Genomic DNA, 19,595 nt, shown 5'->3' with positions numbered 1-19,595 from the left:
AAAATCGTACATATCTGTCAGCTCTGTAGACATTTGTCATTAGATACAGTCCTGTATTTACTCTGCCAAGGTGCCTACTCGATTTTTTTAATAAAGTTAGAATCAATATAGCTCATATTTACTGATTGGGCGAATAAACACAGCAAATGTATGGAAATTCAATTCAATTCAATTCAATTTCTTTATTGCTGCAAATGGCATCAAGGGCTAATATCCGCTTAAACATACTACATCATACAAACATAATTATCATTTAAAATTAAACACATAAAAATTATAGTCATAACTACTGTAGTAGTTATTGTTTTTAATTATTGCAATTATTGTTAATATGATTATTGTTATAGTTATTATAATAATTAATAAAAGTGTAATAAATTATAGGTTACATCTTAAGGGCAGTTTAATGTCAAGCACAGAAGAGGAAGACACGTTAAGATGAAAAGATTAATCGAGTGAGAGTGAGTGAGGTAGAGTAGAGTGAAGAAAACGAGTAGTATGTCCTAAAGGGAAGATGAGTGTCGATTGTGGCGAAGGACCATAGACATATTACAAATAGGAGTGACATTTCGATTTTTCAGGTGTATAATCACCTATTCTACGATCCAAGTTTTTATATTTATACATGTATTGTATAGAATTCATGTTTTTTTTGGGGTTATTATCGGCTAACTGTGTAAATAATTCGAATGTATCCTCCAGACACGGCAGCCTTTTAGATATCAACTATTTTTCACTCGTTCCTCCTCCTAGCCATATCCCGTATCTTCTTGCGTCGCGTGTTGGAAATTATTTTGCTTTCGTAAAAATCACCGTTGATTGTGAAGTAGTATAACTATACCCCATATATTGGGAAATACTTAACATCTGTATGTAAATGTTTCAAGCTTTTAAGCCTAGTAGGCTAGTAATTATTAATTTGCAGCAAATTATATACGGTCTAGGCTAGGCTAGCTAGGCCGGGCCTAGCCTAGGCTCCCTAGCTAGCTAGGGCCTAGCCTGGGGTAGTAGGCTAGTACAGTAGTAGTAGGCCTAGGCCGTCGGTTATCAGATCAATGAAAGACGATCGGGCCCAAAACCAGGCCCGTAGCCAGGGGGGGTTTTTATGGTTCGGGCGAACCCCCTTTAGTTTTACAGCGAACCCCCATCCCCGACATGCCCAATACCTCACCCTCATCTCCGAAAATCGTCCAAATACGTGCCCCACAGTACAAAAAGTTGTTCGTAAATTATAAAATTCGTAAACTCGTTCGGAATAACTCATACAGTACCTTTCTTCCCTGTATGAGCGTACTTCGAGCGATATAGTCTGTAAAGAGTTGCAAATGAATTGCGGATTTTAACCTGAAAAATAAAGGTTTGGTCCCTGCATGTAACATGATATTGACGCGTCTCACAGCAAGCTGGGGGACGAACGATTCGTACAAAGGACACCGCCAGACAACTGCGTACCAATTGTTTAGATCACTGGCAGTCAGGCAGCATGCATAAAAGTATATAGCCTTCCGACATACATCAGTATTTATGTGTGGCTATGAAGTATAATGTATCATAGAGGATTAAAGTGAATATTAATATTTTACACTATAATATCTATGGTATCATGTACTGTAGTTCACATTATGGCATCCGATTATTTTTTTCTAGACCACCAGCCGATACGTAGGCCTACTCAAATGTATCAATATCACCTATTTACATTGGCATATTTAATTTCCTCAACAAATTGCTGTAAATAAATATAGATAGAGCTATAATAAGAATTGCATTTGCCTTCACCCAGTGTGCTTTTTTCGGGGCTTCTCCTAGACGTACGTTCGCATTGAACTTGAACGCAAAACAAAATATCGAGTAAATGATCAAACAATCGGCGGTTCCGCACAGAGCACGCGCATCTAACATACGGCAACAAATATTATCGTTTAAATAGTCCACGAGTCCAAGTACAATCGTTTTGCTCATTGGTAGCATGCTGCATGAGAGTGTCTTTTCCAGCCATCATTTAACAAAATTTGCTTCGCCTCAGGCCCCACCCCTGGGGGGGGGGGGGGGGTTGGTGATCCAAATACTTAGTGGGCGAACCCCCCCTTGACAGATCCTGGCTACAGCCCTGAAAACATTCGCGGAAAATTAATTAATTATTCGTAGTAATAATGTATTCGATTTATAGTCAGAAATATATGAAAATATGTATTACCGAATCAGGTTTCATGCACTGATGTGCTATTATTATTAATTTTGTCGCGAGAGAGGTCAAGTTTTTATCACACTCGTCGTATTCGATTGGGAACTTTCGTTGTCAACGTAAAGATTCGTTGAGTACTTTTTGTATTCGAATTGTAAATTTGTGCTCAACAGAAAGTCATTCGAATAGAAAACGTTGACAACGAAAGCTTTTTCGTTAAGAAAAATTTCAACGCTCAAAATACTCCGTTAAAGAAGTACTCAACGGAAAAACTACTTAACGGTCCACTCGAATAAACTAAATTAAACATTCACATTATAAATTGAGAGTATTTAATAAGAAATTTTTAAAACCAGTAGTGTTAATTAGGGAAAATTATGATAAAATCTTAATTTACGCAAGAAAAAGCACGTAGGACTAGGAATGAAACTTGGCACATTATTTTATATATAAAATAACACAAAAGACTATCGGGCCCAACGCTAAGACGATCAGGACCAACTGGTAAAACGATCAGGCCCAACGTGGTTCTGAAAATACTTGACGATCGGGATCAACTGGTAAGACGATTGGGCCTAACACATAAGACGATTGGGACCGCAAAATGTGGGCCCGATCGTCTGTTCCCCTAGGCCGCAAACCAGCCAAGCCGTAGTCGGTGCAAGTCTGTTACTGGATATTTTGCCTTAGCCTAGCTAAACAAATTGTAGAGTAGTCCTTGTCCATTTCTGAGTATGGAACACATAAAATGATCAAACACTGAAAACAAAATAAAAAACTACTGAACCACTTTGGAAATCAATTCTTTAGTTAGGCTTAGCACTGAAATTGTCATTCAGTAAATAAAGACAGGATAAATCATAAATAACGGCTCCCTCTGACTGGATTAAAACTTAAATTAAAAAGTACTGTAGTAACATATGGTGTATTCATGATATAGTTTATGCAGTTACTTTTTGTTGATCACTGTACGATCCATGGAAGAGGTGCGTCCTACCTTATGAATACCATAACGCGCCCCTGCATGTAAAAATATCACATTAGCCTACACATGCTCTTTTCATATTATATATTTACTTTATTTTTATAATTTTTTTTGTATTATAATCCTGACTTTTGTTTCAGAATGTCCGAAATTATTCCTTCAAGACCAATTTTTTCAAGTCAAAGTAAAGCTGATTCATCTGTTAAAAAAAATTCAAAGAAAAGAAAAAAGAATGGCAAGGTCAAAGCTGGTGGAAAAAAGAAGAAGAATGATAGTAAAGTAAAATACAGATAAAAATATCTCTTACAGTCTTCCACTGCCCAACTTTCACTCAGCCAGAAGCTTCTTATAGGTCTATGTATGCTTCCATGGTTCTGGTGGTACAGTAGAACAAGTCTTCTGGGATAGAACTATAAACTGTAGGTCCAGTGTACACATCTAGATCATGTACACTAGTACATCTTTCAAGATGAGTAGGGGGTTACCCAGGTGTACTAGTACACACACAGCCATGGATCACAACTGGGCACTCTGGGAGAACAGTCTATGACTGAAGAGGTTACCCAGTATAAATAAATAACAAATTAAATAGCATAAAAATGCTATTTAAAGATCCACTACTTTGACCTTTGCGGCATATACAGTTGTATAACTTGTATTATGTTTTCAGAAGGTTGAGAAGAAATCTAACGATGACCAGGAAGCAGATGAAGATTCTGATGTGGACCTTAATAAAGAGCTGAAGACAATTGGTGCTTACATCAGTAATAGAGACGAGATGTTGGAACATGTCTTCAAATCAGTCAAGGAACACAAACTTAAAACACTCTTACCTGATATTCTTAAGGTTATTTCACATGAACTTCAATTAAAATACATTTTTTTTTGTATTTTGAAATTAACAACCCCAAAGCAGGTACCTCTCTCTAGTAACCTTCCCAGTTCAAATCCTGGTCATGTTGATACCCCATTCCGAACCCACAACCCATCCTTAATGGCGATACTCCATTATTCCCTGACAACTTGGGGACGTTCGGTCATGTTGATACACCATTAACCTAACCCCCTCTCTGTTGGTGATTCAAATGCAGTTTAAAACCATGACCATGCTGATAGTTAGAGGTGAATGTAGTAGATAGTATTGAAAGTCACTCTAAGAATCTCCTTAGCTACACAATCAATTAATATGTTTTTACATAACCCAACCCATTTACAATTGTCAGAAGATTAATTAATATGTGTTTACATATCCCAACCCATTTACAATTTTTATAGGTGGGCAATAGCTTTATTTTATTATGATAGTTTATACTGTATCATTAAATTGTTTTTTATTTTATCATTAATGCCTATTTTATTTTGTAGAATATTCCAGTTGATGAGCTAAAAGAACTATGTTGCCACCAACTGGAGGGGATGTCTAAAAAGAGGATTCGACATATTCTTGCAGGTACAGTAAGCCTCTTAATGGCACTTGACTACATTACAGAAAAAAAGATTTTCCAGGATAGCCCAAAAAGCTTAAGAGCTTATTTTACACTTACGGTTTAAAGGGCAGTTTCTAGGCTGAGCCTTTTTAAACCCCTTATCATGCCAATGTTTATCAAGTCTTTCTTAAAAGTTGATAGAGTTGGTGCACTGAATAAGCTCAATTTCCTGAATAGGTTGAGAGAGGTCATTCAATGCCTTTATTTCTGGTATAATAAACAACACTAATTTTAGTTTTTTTAATATTTTTATTTCATACGCATCCAACAACAAGCAATTTGGCAATTACAGGATGGTTAAAATATTTTAGAATTTATTATTATTATATAATAAAAAGAAAGAAAGAGTCGTGAGGTACAACCCTGGCACTAGTCCAGGATTGAACCCTGGTTATTTTTACTATATTTTTTATTTCACAATAAAAGTCTCTGCTTTGAACATCGCTTATATCACTATTAATGTGTTGAAACAGCACTAGTCTATGGTGTGTATAATAGCAATATATACATTGCTTATATCACCATTAAGGTGATGAAACACCACTAGTATTTGGTGTGTATAAATAGCAATATATACATTGCTTATATCACTATTAATGTGTTGAAACAGCACTAGTCTATGGTGTGTATAATAGCAATATATACATTGCTTATATCACCATTAAGGTGATGAAACAGCACTAGTATTTGGTGTGTATAAATAGCAATATATATACATTGCTTATATCACCATTAAGGTGTTGAAACAGCACTAGTCTATGGTGTGTATAAATAGCAATATATGCATTGCTTATATCACTATTAATGTGATGAAACAGCACTAGTCTATGGTGTGTATAAATAGCAATATATGCATTGCTTATATCACCATTAAGGTGATGAAACAGCACTAGTATTTGGTGTGTATAAATAGCAATATATATACATTGCTTATATCACCATTAAGGTGATGAAACAGCACTAGTCTATGGTGTGTATAAATAGCAATATATATACATTGCTTATATCACCATTAAGGTGTTGAAACAGCACTAGTCTATGGTGTGTATAAATAGCAATATATATACTTTGCTTATATCACCATTAAGGTGATGAAACAGCACTAGTCTATGGTGTGTATAAATAGCAATATATGCATTGCTTATATCACTATTAATGTGATGAAACAGCACTAGTCTATGGTGTGTATAAATAGCAATATATGCATTGCTTATATCACCATTAAGGTGATGAAACAGCACTAGTCTATGGTGTGTATAAATAGCAATATATACATTGCTTATATCACCATTAATGTGATGAAACAGCACTAGTCTATGGTGTGTATAAATAGCAATATATTTACAGGGGAAGAAATGAACTCGTCGTCTGGTACAGAAGAATCTTTATCAGATGATGGTAGAATGGCAGAGAAAGAAATTCAACAGGAGCCTCAAACGAGGGATACAAGTCCAGATACCAGTACAGTGGTGCATTCAACGTGTGACAGTCAGCAGGGAGATGGAGAGATGAGTGTTGGCAGCACACAGGATTTGATGGCTGGTTCTATGGCGTCAACATCTGATGCTAGGCATGCTGCTGATGGTAGTATTATATTTATTTACTTCTGTTGTAAATGCATTAACACTTTAACACACATTTTTAATCCAATATTCTGGCTTATATTCACAAAAATGCATATAAAAATAAAGAGTTTTACAAAAGTTGCCATGGTATTACGAACTGAATTGAGGTACTATATTTTTCGATTACATAAAAAATACAAAGAAATAAAGATATAAAAAATTGAATTTATATGAAAAGTGAATAAGTACAAATACAGTACTTACTTACGTTTTTGCAAACTTTTAAGTCGACTCTTGTTAGTTACAGTCTGGCCTGACATCACTTTGATGTTGGTGGGGGTGCTGTGTTTTACTTTGTTGTTTGCAAAAAGTAGTTAGTACTTTATTTATACTCTTTTTTTCATATTGGATCAACAAAAAAGAAATTTACTCAAAAAATTATTTGGATCTACATAAAATTATTTCAAGATATTAATATTATTATTACTCAGCAAAAATAGATTGTTAATTAATTCTTGTTATTTTAAGTTTATTGACAAAAAGTCTTTGTGTTGCGTAGTTATTGAGCTTGAGGATAGCTCACCAATAAGGTCAGAAGAAGAAGAAGATGAAAAAGAAGAGAAGTTGGACGAAACAGAAGAAGAAAATGAATCTGTAACTAGTGAGGATATGGAAGAAGGAAGTGAAGATGGTGAATTAAGAAGTGTCCAGCAGAATGTCGAAGGTCAAGCTGGGTCATCAACCCAGGAACATATGGGTAAATATATATATAATCTATTTTGAACACTAAAGCTTGACATGACACGATGTCAAACTGGGTCTATATTATATTATTATTATTATATTGACAATATTAAACATGTTGTAAAATAAAATGAATAAAAATAAATTATGAGCGGAATCAACACAACTGAAGATTATTCTAATAGCTTCGAAATTTGGAATGCTTAAGTGGATTCAGTATTTTTAAATATTGTAAAATGTGCTGAACTTATTATCTTAAGCTCTGTCTACACTATTTATGTGACAACAAAATGTGCCCATATCATGTCATATCACTACCATATTTGGGAATATCACTACCGTATTTGGATACATGACACGTTCTTTGTCAAACTAGTTTGATAGTGTAGACAGAGCTTACTGCGACTATGGAGTGGATGCTCAGAAATTGTTAGTAGATGGAAAAATTATAATAATATTACAAATGATAAAAGATTGCCGTGAGGTGGGGTCTACCTGTAAATAATAATAATAATGATAAAATCTTTATTTTAAAACGGATGCTTAAGTGTATGTAATTATATACTTTTTATATTACATCATACAGTTTGCTTTTAGTTTGTGTGAAGACACACAAATATATATATTTGATATGTGCTTGTTTATTTGAACTACACTAAGCACATGTAGACCAAACACTCTAAATTTTTTAGTTTTAAAATATTTAAAATATGAAAAAGAATTATGCACTAAAAAAAAATGTACTAAAATTTGATGCTTTACTCAAATGACAAAGGAGAAACTTTTGTCATTAATGTGACAAATTTGATTTAATATTGATTTATGTGACACATAAAAACATTCAACATTACTCTTGTGCACATTAATAAGCACACTAGTCAAACATAGATTTGTAACCATTGATTTACAATGTCAATGTTGTTTTTAAGATGAATAATGCAATAATGTTATTGAGGTATGCTCAACTTATTAAATTAAGAAAATTCTTTATATTTAGATTTTAGGAGGAATTTTAGCGGAGTTGATACTTTGTATAATAAGACAATAATATTTGTTTTTCTATGTTTAGAAACTTTACCAGATAAGAGCAGAATAGAAGAGGATCCAAATGTGTCAGGTAATATTATTGATTGGGAAGAGGAACAGGGTGGAAATGAAGTCAAAGAAGGGGGTGAAAATGAGGTCAAAGAAAGGGTTGGAAATGAAGACAGAGAAAGGGTGGAAAATGAAGATAGAGAAAGGGTTGAAAATGAAGTCGGGGTAGGGCAAGCATTATCTAATTCGGAACAGGACAATCTTAGTTGTGTTGTGAAGCCTAATGAGCAATCAGAAGGCTCAAAACCTTCATCTGAGCTTGAAATTCTAGAGTTGGAACTGCGAGCACGAGCGATTCGTTCTTTGATGCAGAAAGTTGCTCAGAATAAGGAATCTAAATAACTCTTTATTTAACACTTGTTTGTATTGTTGCTACTGCAAACTAAACTTATTATTGTTTATCCACTACACAACAATAGTAAGTATAAACAACAATGATGTTACAACATATCAAGGAATTGAATTTCTTTCTAAGAATTGTGAAGTTACAAGAAAGTGATTTGATTAATGTAGATTTGCTATTGACAACAGAATGTTTACAATATGATGGTGCTTTATTGTTTTAATAACAATAACTGTTGATGTGTGAAGATTTTTCTGCCTGTTTGTCTTCTTCGCATAGCCTTGATTTTTTTTAATGGAAAAATTGTTTACTATGGAAGTATTAGATATTTATACCAAAAGAATTTAACATTTTAAAGATACTTTTCAACTTTGGAAACAAATCTATTTATTGAATGAAATAAATATAATCTTTGTCAAAACGCTTTACGAAACGTATCGGAAAGCAGTTCGGTTCGGAAACTTGCACGGCTAGCTTTCATAAAAAGAATCAAGTAATTCTAATAGTTGGCATTCTCTTTAAACTTTGTGTTAAATTTAAAGAGTGTTAGCCAACATACATTTCAATGTTTAAACTGTTTTAACAACGTGGATGTCAAAAGCATTGCATGTAAATATCATGTATTTACTGTTTACTCCAAAGTGAAGGATGTTTTTACAGCACAATTTTTAATTTAGACGTTTGATTTGATGTCTGGACACATGCCTCACAAACGATGTCGTTAGAACTTCAGTATCAATTGAATGTCAGTGAGTTAGCTTTGACTTCTGCTAACGCACCATTAATATGTTGTCATTTGAATGTACAATCATTCAATCGATTGATCGCCATGAATCAGTGGATGTCATTCATACTTGGCGTACGATTGATATTTGTGAATTTGTTTGATTTTTGCCGGATATGACTGATTGCTGACATCTACCACATTTTTCTCTCAACCAATTCATTCCTGTATTTAACATCAAATTGTAATACGCTGTTAAATAAACCGTCTTGTGCTAGCCAACAAGCAGTTTGTTTACTTTTTAAGACTTATATTCTGAATATTGGATGCTGTCTTGTCAACTTTTATTACCAAGTTTTATTATAGCAGTCTGTTAAAGATGTTTTAATAGTCTTCAGTATATAATCACTTTGAATCTGAAGTTAACATTTTATTAACAAATAAGACATTTAGTGGCTGTGTATTTGGTTGTCAAAAAATAGCATACGCTTAAATTATCATTTTTATTGACTTTGGTTAAAATAAAGTGGATACGATTATTGGCATCTTGGCAAAGTAACGTGATACGGCGTACAACACGATCAAAGATGTCATCAAGTTTCTTGCAGACGTTGACACTGTCTGTTTGCAGACTGGTCAAGATTTATGACGCTGATGTGTTATAAGTCGTTGACATTGCAGCATATGGAAGGTTTTGTTCAAGCTCTATTAGTTGTATTACAGTCTACTTTCAACTGGACACTCTTGGGCTGGCCTAACATCCCTGGTTTTCCATCGTATTTTTAGAGTAAAGAATTTAGGACCGCAAGAAAAATCTTAGGAAAGTTTTGGGTATTCAGTGGGTCCTCTCTCAGCTTTGGCTGGATGGACCACCATAGTTGAGAGAATAAATAATTCTCATGACTTGATCAGCATAAAAATAAACAGTATATATTAACATTATTTAAAATCTATTTAAAACAAAATGAACAATTATTTTATCATTTAATATATCAATTATTGTAGTTTTTTAAACTTTGTCTCTGTGAGACATAAAATGATGTAAATATTTTGTATGTAATATTATTGAAAGGAAGTGACATCGGTTTGACATTTATTAACATACACTAAAAGTAGGCCTGTCTTTATAGGGTTATAATTCCTAATGTCATCTGTAATCAATCTAGCTTATGGAAACATTCATTGTTTTCTACATCTGTCTATATTGTGCTATATTGTAAATAAAATGTTTTACTTAAAATTTAATGAAATTATTGAGTTATCACTACATGTCACAATAATTAATACCTCCATAATAAATACATACATTTATTTTCTTTTACAGCTATCTGAATATACTATAGAATTCACTTCATCCGCCGTTTCAAATCCATATAATTTAAGATAGAAATATATATTTCTCTACATCAATTGTTTTTTTCTCCCTAAGCAAAGCAAATTTCTCTTAAGAGTAAGACTTCTTTTGTTCCCGAACCTAACCCATTGGTTTAAGTGACTGTGACCATGAACATTTAACAACTCATTGTTGTGATTGCTTTGTGTCCACACCAGATCAAAATGTTTTTGAGGTTAGTGTACTGTATATTACACAGAGCGCAATCAGAACTTGTCCACACCAGATCAAAATGTTTTTGTGGTTAGTGTACTGTATATTACACAGAGCGCAATCAGAACTTGTCCACACCAGATCAAAATGTTTTTGTGGTTAGTGTACTGTATATTACACAGAGCGCAATCAGAACTTGTCCACACCAGATCAAAATGTTTTTGTGGTTAGTGTACTGTATATTACACAGAGCGCAATCAGAACTTGATTTTACTGTATAACCAAATACGATAAACTTTTTATTTTTTTGTGTAATAGAAAGAGCTACAATATGATACAATAATACAACCAGCTTTTGAAAATTATACATTTTTTTAAAAAATCGAGTTACAAAAATTGATCCCTTCCAGAGATTATTCCAATTATTATGAAATTAAGATTATTTCTTTTAAAATTTGAACTTGGTTTTGGAAAAGTATCCGAAAGTTTTTATTTGAGTATCCTTGAATATTGTGTATTGTTACGGGTTACTGTAAAAGGAATATGTTGTATAATGCACTGCAGAAACCCTATATGCATTCACTTCAAATTCCATTGAAGATGATACATTGTTTGAAAATTAAGCTGTTTATATTTAACTGTTTTATATTACAGCAATTTATAGAAAACTATGCTACCCACCAATTTTAAGTGTTACAAGTTTGCTATTTGCATTAATCTCAAACTCCAACAGCAGCCATGTTTGTCTGAGCAACACACTAAGCTAACTAACAGTCAAATTATAGTAACCAACTGTATGAGCCACTTACTAAAGTTAGCTTAATTAACCACGGAAAAATGTTTACCAAATATATGAGCGATTTATACTAAGCTAGCTAACTATGGCCAGAAAGTTACCAACTTTTTTGAGCCACTTACTAAGTTAAATAACCACATCCAAACTGAGAAAGTTACTACATGTTTGAGCCACTTACTACAGTAAGTTAACTAACCACAGCCAAAAAGTTACCACATCCAAACTGAAAAAGTTACTAACTTGTTTGAGCCACTTACTACAGTAAGTTAACTAACCACAGCCAAAAAGTTACCACATCCAAACTAAAAAAGTTACTAACTTTTTGAGCCACTTACTAAGTTAACCAACCACAGCCAAAAGTTACCACATCCAAACTTAAGAAAGTTACTAACTTTCTTGAGCCATTTACTAAGTTAACTATCAGTCAAATTATAGTAACCAACTGTATGAGCCACTTACTAAAGTTAGATTAACTAACCGCGGAAAAATGTTTACCAAATATATAAGCCACGTATACTAAGCTAGCTAACTATGGCCAGAAAGTTACCAACTTTTTTGAGCCACTTACTAAGTTAAATAACCACATCCAGACTGAGAAAGTTACTAACTTTCTTTAGCCATTTACTAAGTTAACTAACCACATCCAAACTGAGAAAGTAACTACATGTTTGAGCCACTTACTACAGTAAGTTAACTAACCACAGCCAAAAAGTTTCCACATCCAAACTGAAAAAGTTACTAACTTGTTTGAGCCACTTACTACAGTAAGTTAACTAACCACAGCCAAAAAGTTACCACATCCAAACTGAAAAAGTTACTAACTTGTTTGAGCCACTTACTACAGTAAGTTAACTAACCACAGCCAAAAAGTTACCACATCCAAACTGAAAAAGTTACTAACTTTTTGAGCCACTTACTAAGTTAACCAACCACAGCCAAAAGTTACCACATCCAAACTTAAGAAAGTTACTAACTTTCTTGAGCCATTTACTAAGTTAACTATCATTCTTACTTTTTTCTAACAAGAGTTTGTTTTTGATCTAAACTTAACTTTTAGTTCTTTAAGCTGCAAAGCCTCTACTTGAATAAACTTAGTAAACTAATATAAAAAATGTACATTACCGTAAGCAATCAACGATAAAAGTGTACATTAACTGAATGGTAAGTACATTAGCTAAATGTATATGCCGATGCTTATATGATCACATTTTTGCAAAGACTTTTATCATTGTCTTTCAAAGTTTAAATTGTATGAAAGATTTTAAAGTGTACACCCCTTCCTTCATCCTATTGTAACTCTCTTAAATGTTACTGATGCCTTTGGAGAGTGTATGCTACACATTTTCTGGTACTTACAGGTAAGTGGTTTATACAACTTCCTTAATCCTATTGTTAAAACTCTCTTAAATGTTGATGATGCCCCTGTGCAGAGTCTATGCTACACATTTTCTGCGAGTGGTGTACGCCTTTCCTTTATCCTATTGTAAACTCTCTTAAATGTTACTAATGCCTTTGCAGAGTGTATGCTACACAGTAACAGCCCTTCCTTCATCATATTATAACTCCTTTAACTCCTACCAAGGCCTATGATGCATGTATCATGTTTAAATTAAGGTGACTACAAAGATAGGTAAATATATGATGGTTTTATGTGATTCATACAACTTGCTATACTGATTATTTTTAACAGTATAGCAAATATAAGCTTTGCAATATTATTGTTGTCAGCTGGATATTTAGGAAAGGGGTCATTTCATACCTAAACATTTAGAACTGTCTAATACAATTTTGGGAATCATTACTTATTATATTGTGATATTACTTGCTCAAAGGATGAATATTGTTTGCATATATATTCTAATTGACAACAAGAAAAAGACAACTTGGTAAGAAATGTTTGGTATAATATTCATCTCTGTGTAAATTAAAACTGTCAAATGTAAACGATAAAAGAGAGAGAGAAAGTCAAATGGAGAGAGCAAGATCAAATGTTTTTTCTATCAATTCTTTTATATACATCTTCATATATTAAATTTTATGTCGTAAAGTGACTCTGCCTCGTTCAACAAACCAGGAATTTTATTACTGTTTGATTTGTACAAATTTGATTTTATTGTGTGAAACTTGAATATGTTATATCTTTAGATTATGTATTCAAGAAATCAAGGCTTAAATCGTGGCACAGTGTAAAGTATCTTGTAAAGATTTCTTAAATTTACGTCATAAGATGCAAAACTCTTAAACGAACAAGATTTCTGGGTGAAATTCAAAACTTGTACCATTTCTTGAATTAATATAAGGTGTTCTTGTTTTGTCTGTTTTATCGTGAAGCGGATGTTACAATAAGCCTTGCCGTATCTTATCCATTAGTGTCTTTACCTATAGATTTATTTTCATCAGAAATGGTTTTAATGTCTTTAGTTTTAATCGCCGGGGAACATTCAAGTCGGGAGCCGACGGTATCTAATACGTTTCTGCGTAAACCTATCGCTTGTGATACAGAAACAAACTCCTTTCGTCACTCAGTAGGAAGTTTTAAATACCGATTATAAGATGATGAAATTGAGTGTTTTGAATTTAAAGTGAGTATGAGGAGTCTTAGGCCATTTTGGGCTCTGTTCAATAAGTCATTTACTATGATTCAAAAGCCTTAAGCATGCTTCAAAATATGTTCTAGTGACAGTAACAAACACAGATGTACTTCAAAGGTGAAAAGGTTACTAAATTAACTATAAATATTTAAATTGCCAACTCTCCCCAGGAATAAATAGTTAAACTAATGAAGTAAGTATTGTTACTTATATTTTAATAAAAATAAGCATACAATTTGCATTTTTAAATAAAACTTTTCTGAGAAATTGATTTAAATTATGAATATCAAGTAATTTTGTCTAATGCTGTAAAACGAGGACCGATATAAATAAACACACAAAGCAAAGTGATAGTGATTTGTTCTTTAATATTACAAAGAGGTCAAAAATACTGTACCAGTCATACAGATTTCATATAATAATAATACCATGTTTATATAATGCCTTTTTCATGAGTAATCATGTTCAAAGGCGCTTATAGCATTATTACAGCGGTATTTTGGATCAAACACGTATGGAAACATACTCCCATAATGCACCTAGTAATCATCGCAAAGTTATGTCTTGATCTAACCGAGTACCCATTTAATACACCTGTGTGGGGAGAGGCAAATGTAAGTAAAGTGCCTTCCCTAAGAGTTCAAGTAATGTGGCGAGAGTTGGATTCGAACCATGATCTCGAAGATTGGTAATCCAGCACATCCAACACACTGTGCCACATTGCATCTAGTTATATATTTTACCTATATCAATTAATATTTATACATATTTTAATAACATTTTGTCCCAGAGCAAGTCTTTATTACACAGTTACAATTGTTCCCTATACTTAAAAAAATTAAGTTGTTTGCTTAATAAGCTATTCACCGGTATCTTTACAATATGCTGAATTAACATGACAAAGGATTAAAGAGTTTGTTTAGTTTTACTCCGAAGGTTAACAACACGATTAAACTCTATGAAAAAAAAACCGTGGGATTAGAAATGATACGAAAAGATAAACATGCATTAACTTCAATCTCCCCCGAAGAATAATCCGAGGCTCTTGCAAATTTGTTTTATCTTTAAATCATGATACGTAATTTGAAACTGCCTCTTATAATAAATTGTTGAGCTCAAATGCGCTTCTGTTGGTTTTGATTGTAGAATGTCGCACATTGTAATGTATTACTATTATAATTACTAACTTTTGTCGTTTGTAACATGATTGGTAGAACAAGAAAGTAATCAAACCATAGACCCTGACATTTTGACTTTTATTTATTCTGTCATGTTGGTTTTTTACTTTAATGAAGTGATTTCTGTAGTTATCCTTAATGGATATATTAAAAAGATTCTTTATGTCTTCTTTTGATTACCAGTAGTTCATTCATAGTTCAACGAACTTGAAACGTTTTATTAGTTGAGTTGCATACAATTTAAAAAAATTGTATGCGATCATATCCGTGTATTACAGATTAAAAATGTTTAAACACGTTTAAAAACATTATTTTGTATATATATTAATTAATATTTTTAATGATCCTTTCATTTGTTATATTTTTGTATTTTGTCACCAGACCCATCAGTAAAAATTTACATAAATCAGTCAGTATCTGACTGTATCAGTAATATAGGTTTGTCATTTTCTGGAGGGGTAGAATACGAGCAATAAATGCGTACCATTACAAAGTACTCGTTCAATGAGAAATTGTAATTTAAAGTAAGTACTCAGCATATTTGTTGTGGCAGTTTATGAAAAAGATATTTCAAATTTTTTGTGCGATGAAGGAATTTTTTTATTGTATTGATTGAAAACAAAAAATCATTTTATTTACTGTTGAAAATTGTTGAATTAAAAATAATGGTAGAACATAATTCCTGATAGATGATATCAGAATTATCCACCTTTCGAAACAGTATATTTACAGTATAGCAGAATGGTAACTTATTGTTTTTAATTAATTTCCCCTACAATAAATGGAACGTTCCTAAGGGAAATATACCATACCTAATGAAAACTCCTAACGAGTTGAAAACCTTTACATTTATTTATATTTAGATTATTTGTATTTATTACTGCTCTGTAATTGTCAAACCTGTTTTGAAAGTGTCAAACTACGTTTCGCAAGTGTCAAATTATTTTTCATATCAACTGACCTCATCAGAAAGACGGTCACGTACCCTCGTTCACGTGTCACCTAAAAACTACAAGTTGCTGTGGTCAAATGAATTAAGTGTAGATGTGGTCAAAACAGTGTCAAACGATCATATATAATTTAGGTCCTTCGCACACAAACTGTCGGATGTAATAGTGTTCAGGTTTCGTGAAGTAATGTCAGATTTGTGAAGTCCACTAAATGTAATTAATAGGTTGGCTTAAGGAGAGAGTGACCTGTTGAGGTAGTAAAACGTCAAATTAAATAATACTTAGATTTTGTTGAAACAGTATCAGATTATTTATAAACTACGATAATTTTCAGATCTATTACTTTATGGACTACCACAATCTAATTAATCTAAACAAGCTTAATCTATCATAGTGTGATGCTTCTTTTGACCATGGTACTGTACTTATGCAGTTGCAGCTCTAATATTTTAGTGATGTTCCCCAGGTTTGAGATCATAAAAGAACACAAAACAGAAATTGATAATAAGGTATTTAGGCAATTCATATGTGCATTTGATGTTTCTAAATAAAATTGTTTTCACCAGGGGTTTTCACTCAAGTTTTAAAAACAAACACTATTTTTATTTGCGATTCTTAGCTAAATTTTGTTGGTTTGGTATTTGTAAATGGCATAGTATGTTCAGACAGCGCTACTATATAACAATTCAGTTTGCAAAAGTTTCATCAAAATTCAATTCATAGGTAAATCGTTGCTCACAAAACAACAATGACAACAATTTTAAGACAAAATCACAAGATTTACTATTTAAATTTCAGTTTCGGGTTGAGCATTTCCATTCCATGTGGTGGAATGTAATGTCCATCAAAAATGTTGTGGACAGAGCAATTTTAATAAATATGCATTTCTCATGCTATTTGAAGCTTAAGCTTATTGGCTGAAGCAAGTAACTTTATATGGATCAATTTCTTTTTTTGTCATTATGTATATTGACAATGGTCACTTTCAATCAATCAGATGACCAGTTATGATGACACAATTGTAATGGTCAATATGATGGCAGTAGTAGTCTGTCACATTTAATCCTTTAGTCAATCATGGCATAATTTATTCAAAGTTGAAATCAAATGTTAAATGTTAAATATTTAGGGTGCAATATTTAACATCAATTAATTGAGGTTGAATAATCATCCTTTATCATATCTACCATATGTTGATCTAGGCTTCTAGGCAATTCTAGTTAAATTGACCATATTCTTACTCTTCTACCGCCAAGTTCTACTTGCCAAACCCTTTTTTCTTTTTCATCTTCATTTTTTCTTAGAACATGACCCATACCTCTCATACTCCTTCATAACTATTTTCACGATTGTTTCACTCGGACCCAGACTTGACATGACCTTATTTGTGTTCCTTCTTTCTTCCAACTTTACACCAAACAACTTGTTTAGTCTTTTCTGTTCTTTTCAAAATTCCTATTAGAACTAGTATAGTTTGATAAAATCTAACTTGACACAAATTCTTATCTACTGTATCAAGAGTTATATGCCGCCCTCACTTGATAAAAACTTTTTTGATAACCTCAAGTGTTAGACTTAAAGTAGTACTGAATACTGAAAATGTAAGCCTTGGGACAGTACATGTCCATAATTATAGGCGTATAATTTGCCTAGGCACTATAGTAAAAATAGTACCCTTTAGGAGTCATTGAGTACTTTTATATTTTCCTCAAGCCTAAACGTGCTCTATGAAATTTCACACATAGCTTTTTTATGAACATAGTTTTTCTGATGACCCTCTTAAAGTTATACTAATTGCGTCATACATTTAGCAACTTTGAAATGTGCACTGAATTTTATAAGTCCATAGTTTGTGTTTTGTTAATAAGTGTACAGTTACTCATATTTATCATTACTAATTAGATTTACCATATTTATTTGTTTTAAAGCACATATTACAAGGACAGAGATTGACAATTAACTTGCCTAACATTTTTTTTTATCTTTTATGGGTAACTTGCCTAACATAGAACTTGTAAACAGGTATATTGCAGGAACCATACCAAATTATATACTGTTAAACTGTCTGAAACCCTTGTGCCCTTGCTGAAAGCCTAGTTCCGACCAGCAAATACTGAGAAACTGTTGGTAATTTTAGAATCTTAGACTTTAGTCTCAAGCTGAAAGAGCAGTTCCTTTTCTTTCATTTACAGGAAAAATTTTCAATATAATTTCAATATAGAATAGAGAGTGATTAAGAGAATAGCTCATTGTTTACTGTACAAGACATTAAAATAACTACTCTCTTATCAAATGAGATATAAAGTCTGTTCTATTGTGAATTAATATCAATATATCTCAATACGAAATTGATTTCTCACTAATCTGGGGTACATTCACAATTTAATGGAAAGACTCTACCTGTTGTTAAGATTGTTTTACCCTTTCCTATACATTTATCAATACAATTTCACAGTATAATAAAACTGTATAGAGTTTCCGGGTTATCTATCATTATGCAATGTAAATGGACAAAACTAGTGTATCATTAAGATTCATTGAAATATAGATCTTAGTTTAAACGATGTCTATGATGTCAATTTGTTTGCAATAAATACTTTCAACAAATTTGATTCTGTTGTATCAAAAATGACTTCATAATGTCATGAGCAATCCTTTCTAAAATAAAAACTTCCTCAACATAATCTTCCCATAAAATCTGCCATTTTTATTTTGTTTTTAACTTCTTTTTCATTATTTTTTATCCACAGTATTTGAATTACAATCTGGCAAAAGTTTGTGTATCAATTCCTGCAGTGTTTTATAAAATTATGATTTATAGTAGAGATTTATTTTGACAAACAAATCCAGGGTTCAACTCCTGCATGAGTCAGTGTTTGTTTTTATTTTTTAGATATCTTTTAGAACATTTTTTTTTTATTTCCTGCAGTCCCGGTTTTCAAATTGTGATAGTACAGATTACTTTATTTGATTTAGGGAATTGTGAAATTTTGTTTTTAGCCATTTTCTGTGTATATTGAAATATTGATTTCATTTGTGTTTAACAGGAGGATTTATTCCAAAATCTGTCTGTTTTCCCCCTACATTTTAGTTTATGGAAAATGTGTATGTTTAGCACTAAGATAGCAAACAAATCTGTATAACCTAGTCAGTTATAATTTAACATTTAGGAATTCCAGTTAATTATTTTGAATATAAATTTCTCCGTATTTAAACTGGAATGGCAATCTCCTTCATTTATGTAGCAATATCTTCAATTATTACTTTTTAATTTCGATATGTTCAAAATGTCTATGGTTGATGTACAGTAGTCTCTAATATTGTAGATAATAAAAAATATTCCATCATAAATCAATTCTAATGAAATACTAAATAGAATGTCTGTCTTTTAATTTTAAAAATCATT

General features: G+C 32.3%; 1 protein-coding gene across 3 annotated transcripts in view; it reads left to right on the top strand.

Moving 5' to 3' along the window:
* Positions 1–747: 747 nt before the first annotated feature.
* The window catches only part of LOC140052210 (uncharacterized), a 32,677-nt gene continuing 13,829 nt past the window's right edge, over positions 748–19,595 (top strand). The window contains exons 1-7 of one of the 3 annotated variants that reach the window (XM_072097667.1): positions 748–869; positions 3,311–3,449; positions 3,841–4,017; positions 4,536–4,620; positions 6,005–6,241; positions 6,782–6,979; positions 8,036–8,083. In XM_072097667.1, the coding sequence (XP_071953768.1) occupies positions 3,312–3,449; positions 3,841–4,017; positions 4,536–4,620; positions 6,005–6,241; positions 6,782–6,979; positions 8,036–8,083 (883 nt within the window). In that variant the 5' untranslated portion in view covers positions 748–869; position 3,311. Of the gene's footprint in view, positions 870–2,555; positions 2,746–3,310; positions 3,450–3,840; positions 4,018–4,535; positions 4,621–6,004; positions 6,242–6,781; positions 6,980–8,035; positions 9,943–19,595 lie in introns of those variants that run through there. The other 2 variants (XM_072097664.1, XM_072097666.1) reach the window with 2 other exon arrangements.

This window comes from Antedon mediterranea, chromosome 6, assembly GCF_964355755.1.
Source record: "Antedon mediterranea chromosome 6, ecAntMedi1.1, whole genome shotgun sequence".
NCBI lineage: Eukaryota > Metazoa > Echinodermata > Crinoidea > Comatulida > Antedonidae > Antedon > Antedon mediterranea.
The sequence above is the reverse complement of the archived record's forward strand: the minus strand, read 5'-3'. Positions and strand labels throughout refer to the sequence as shown.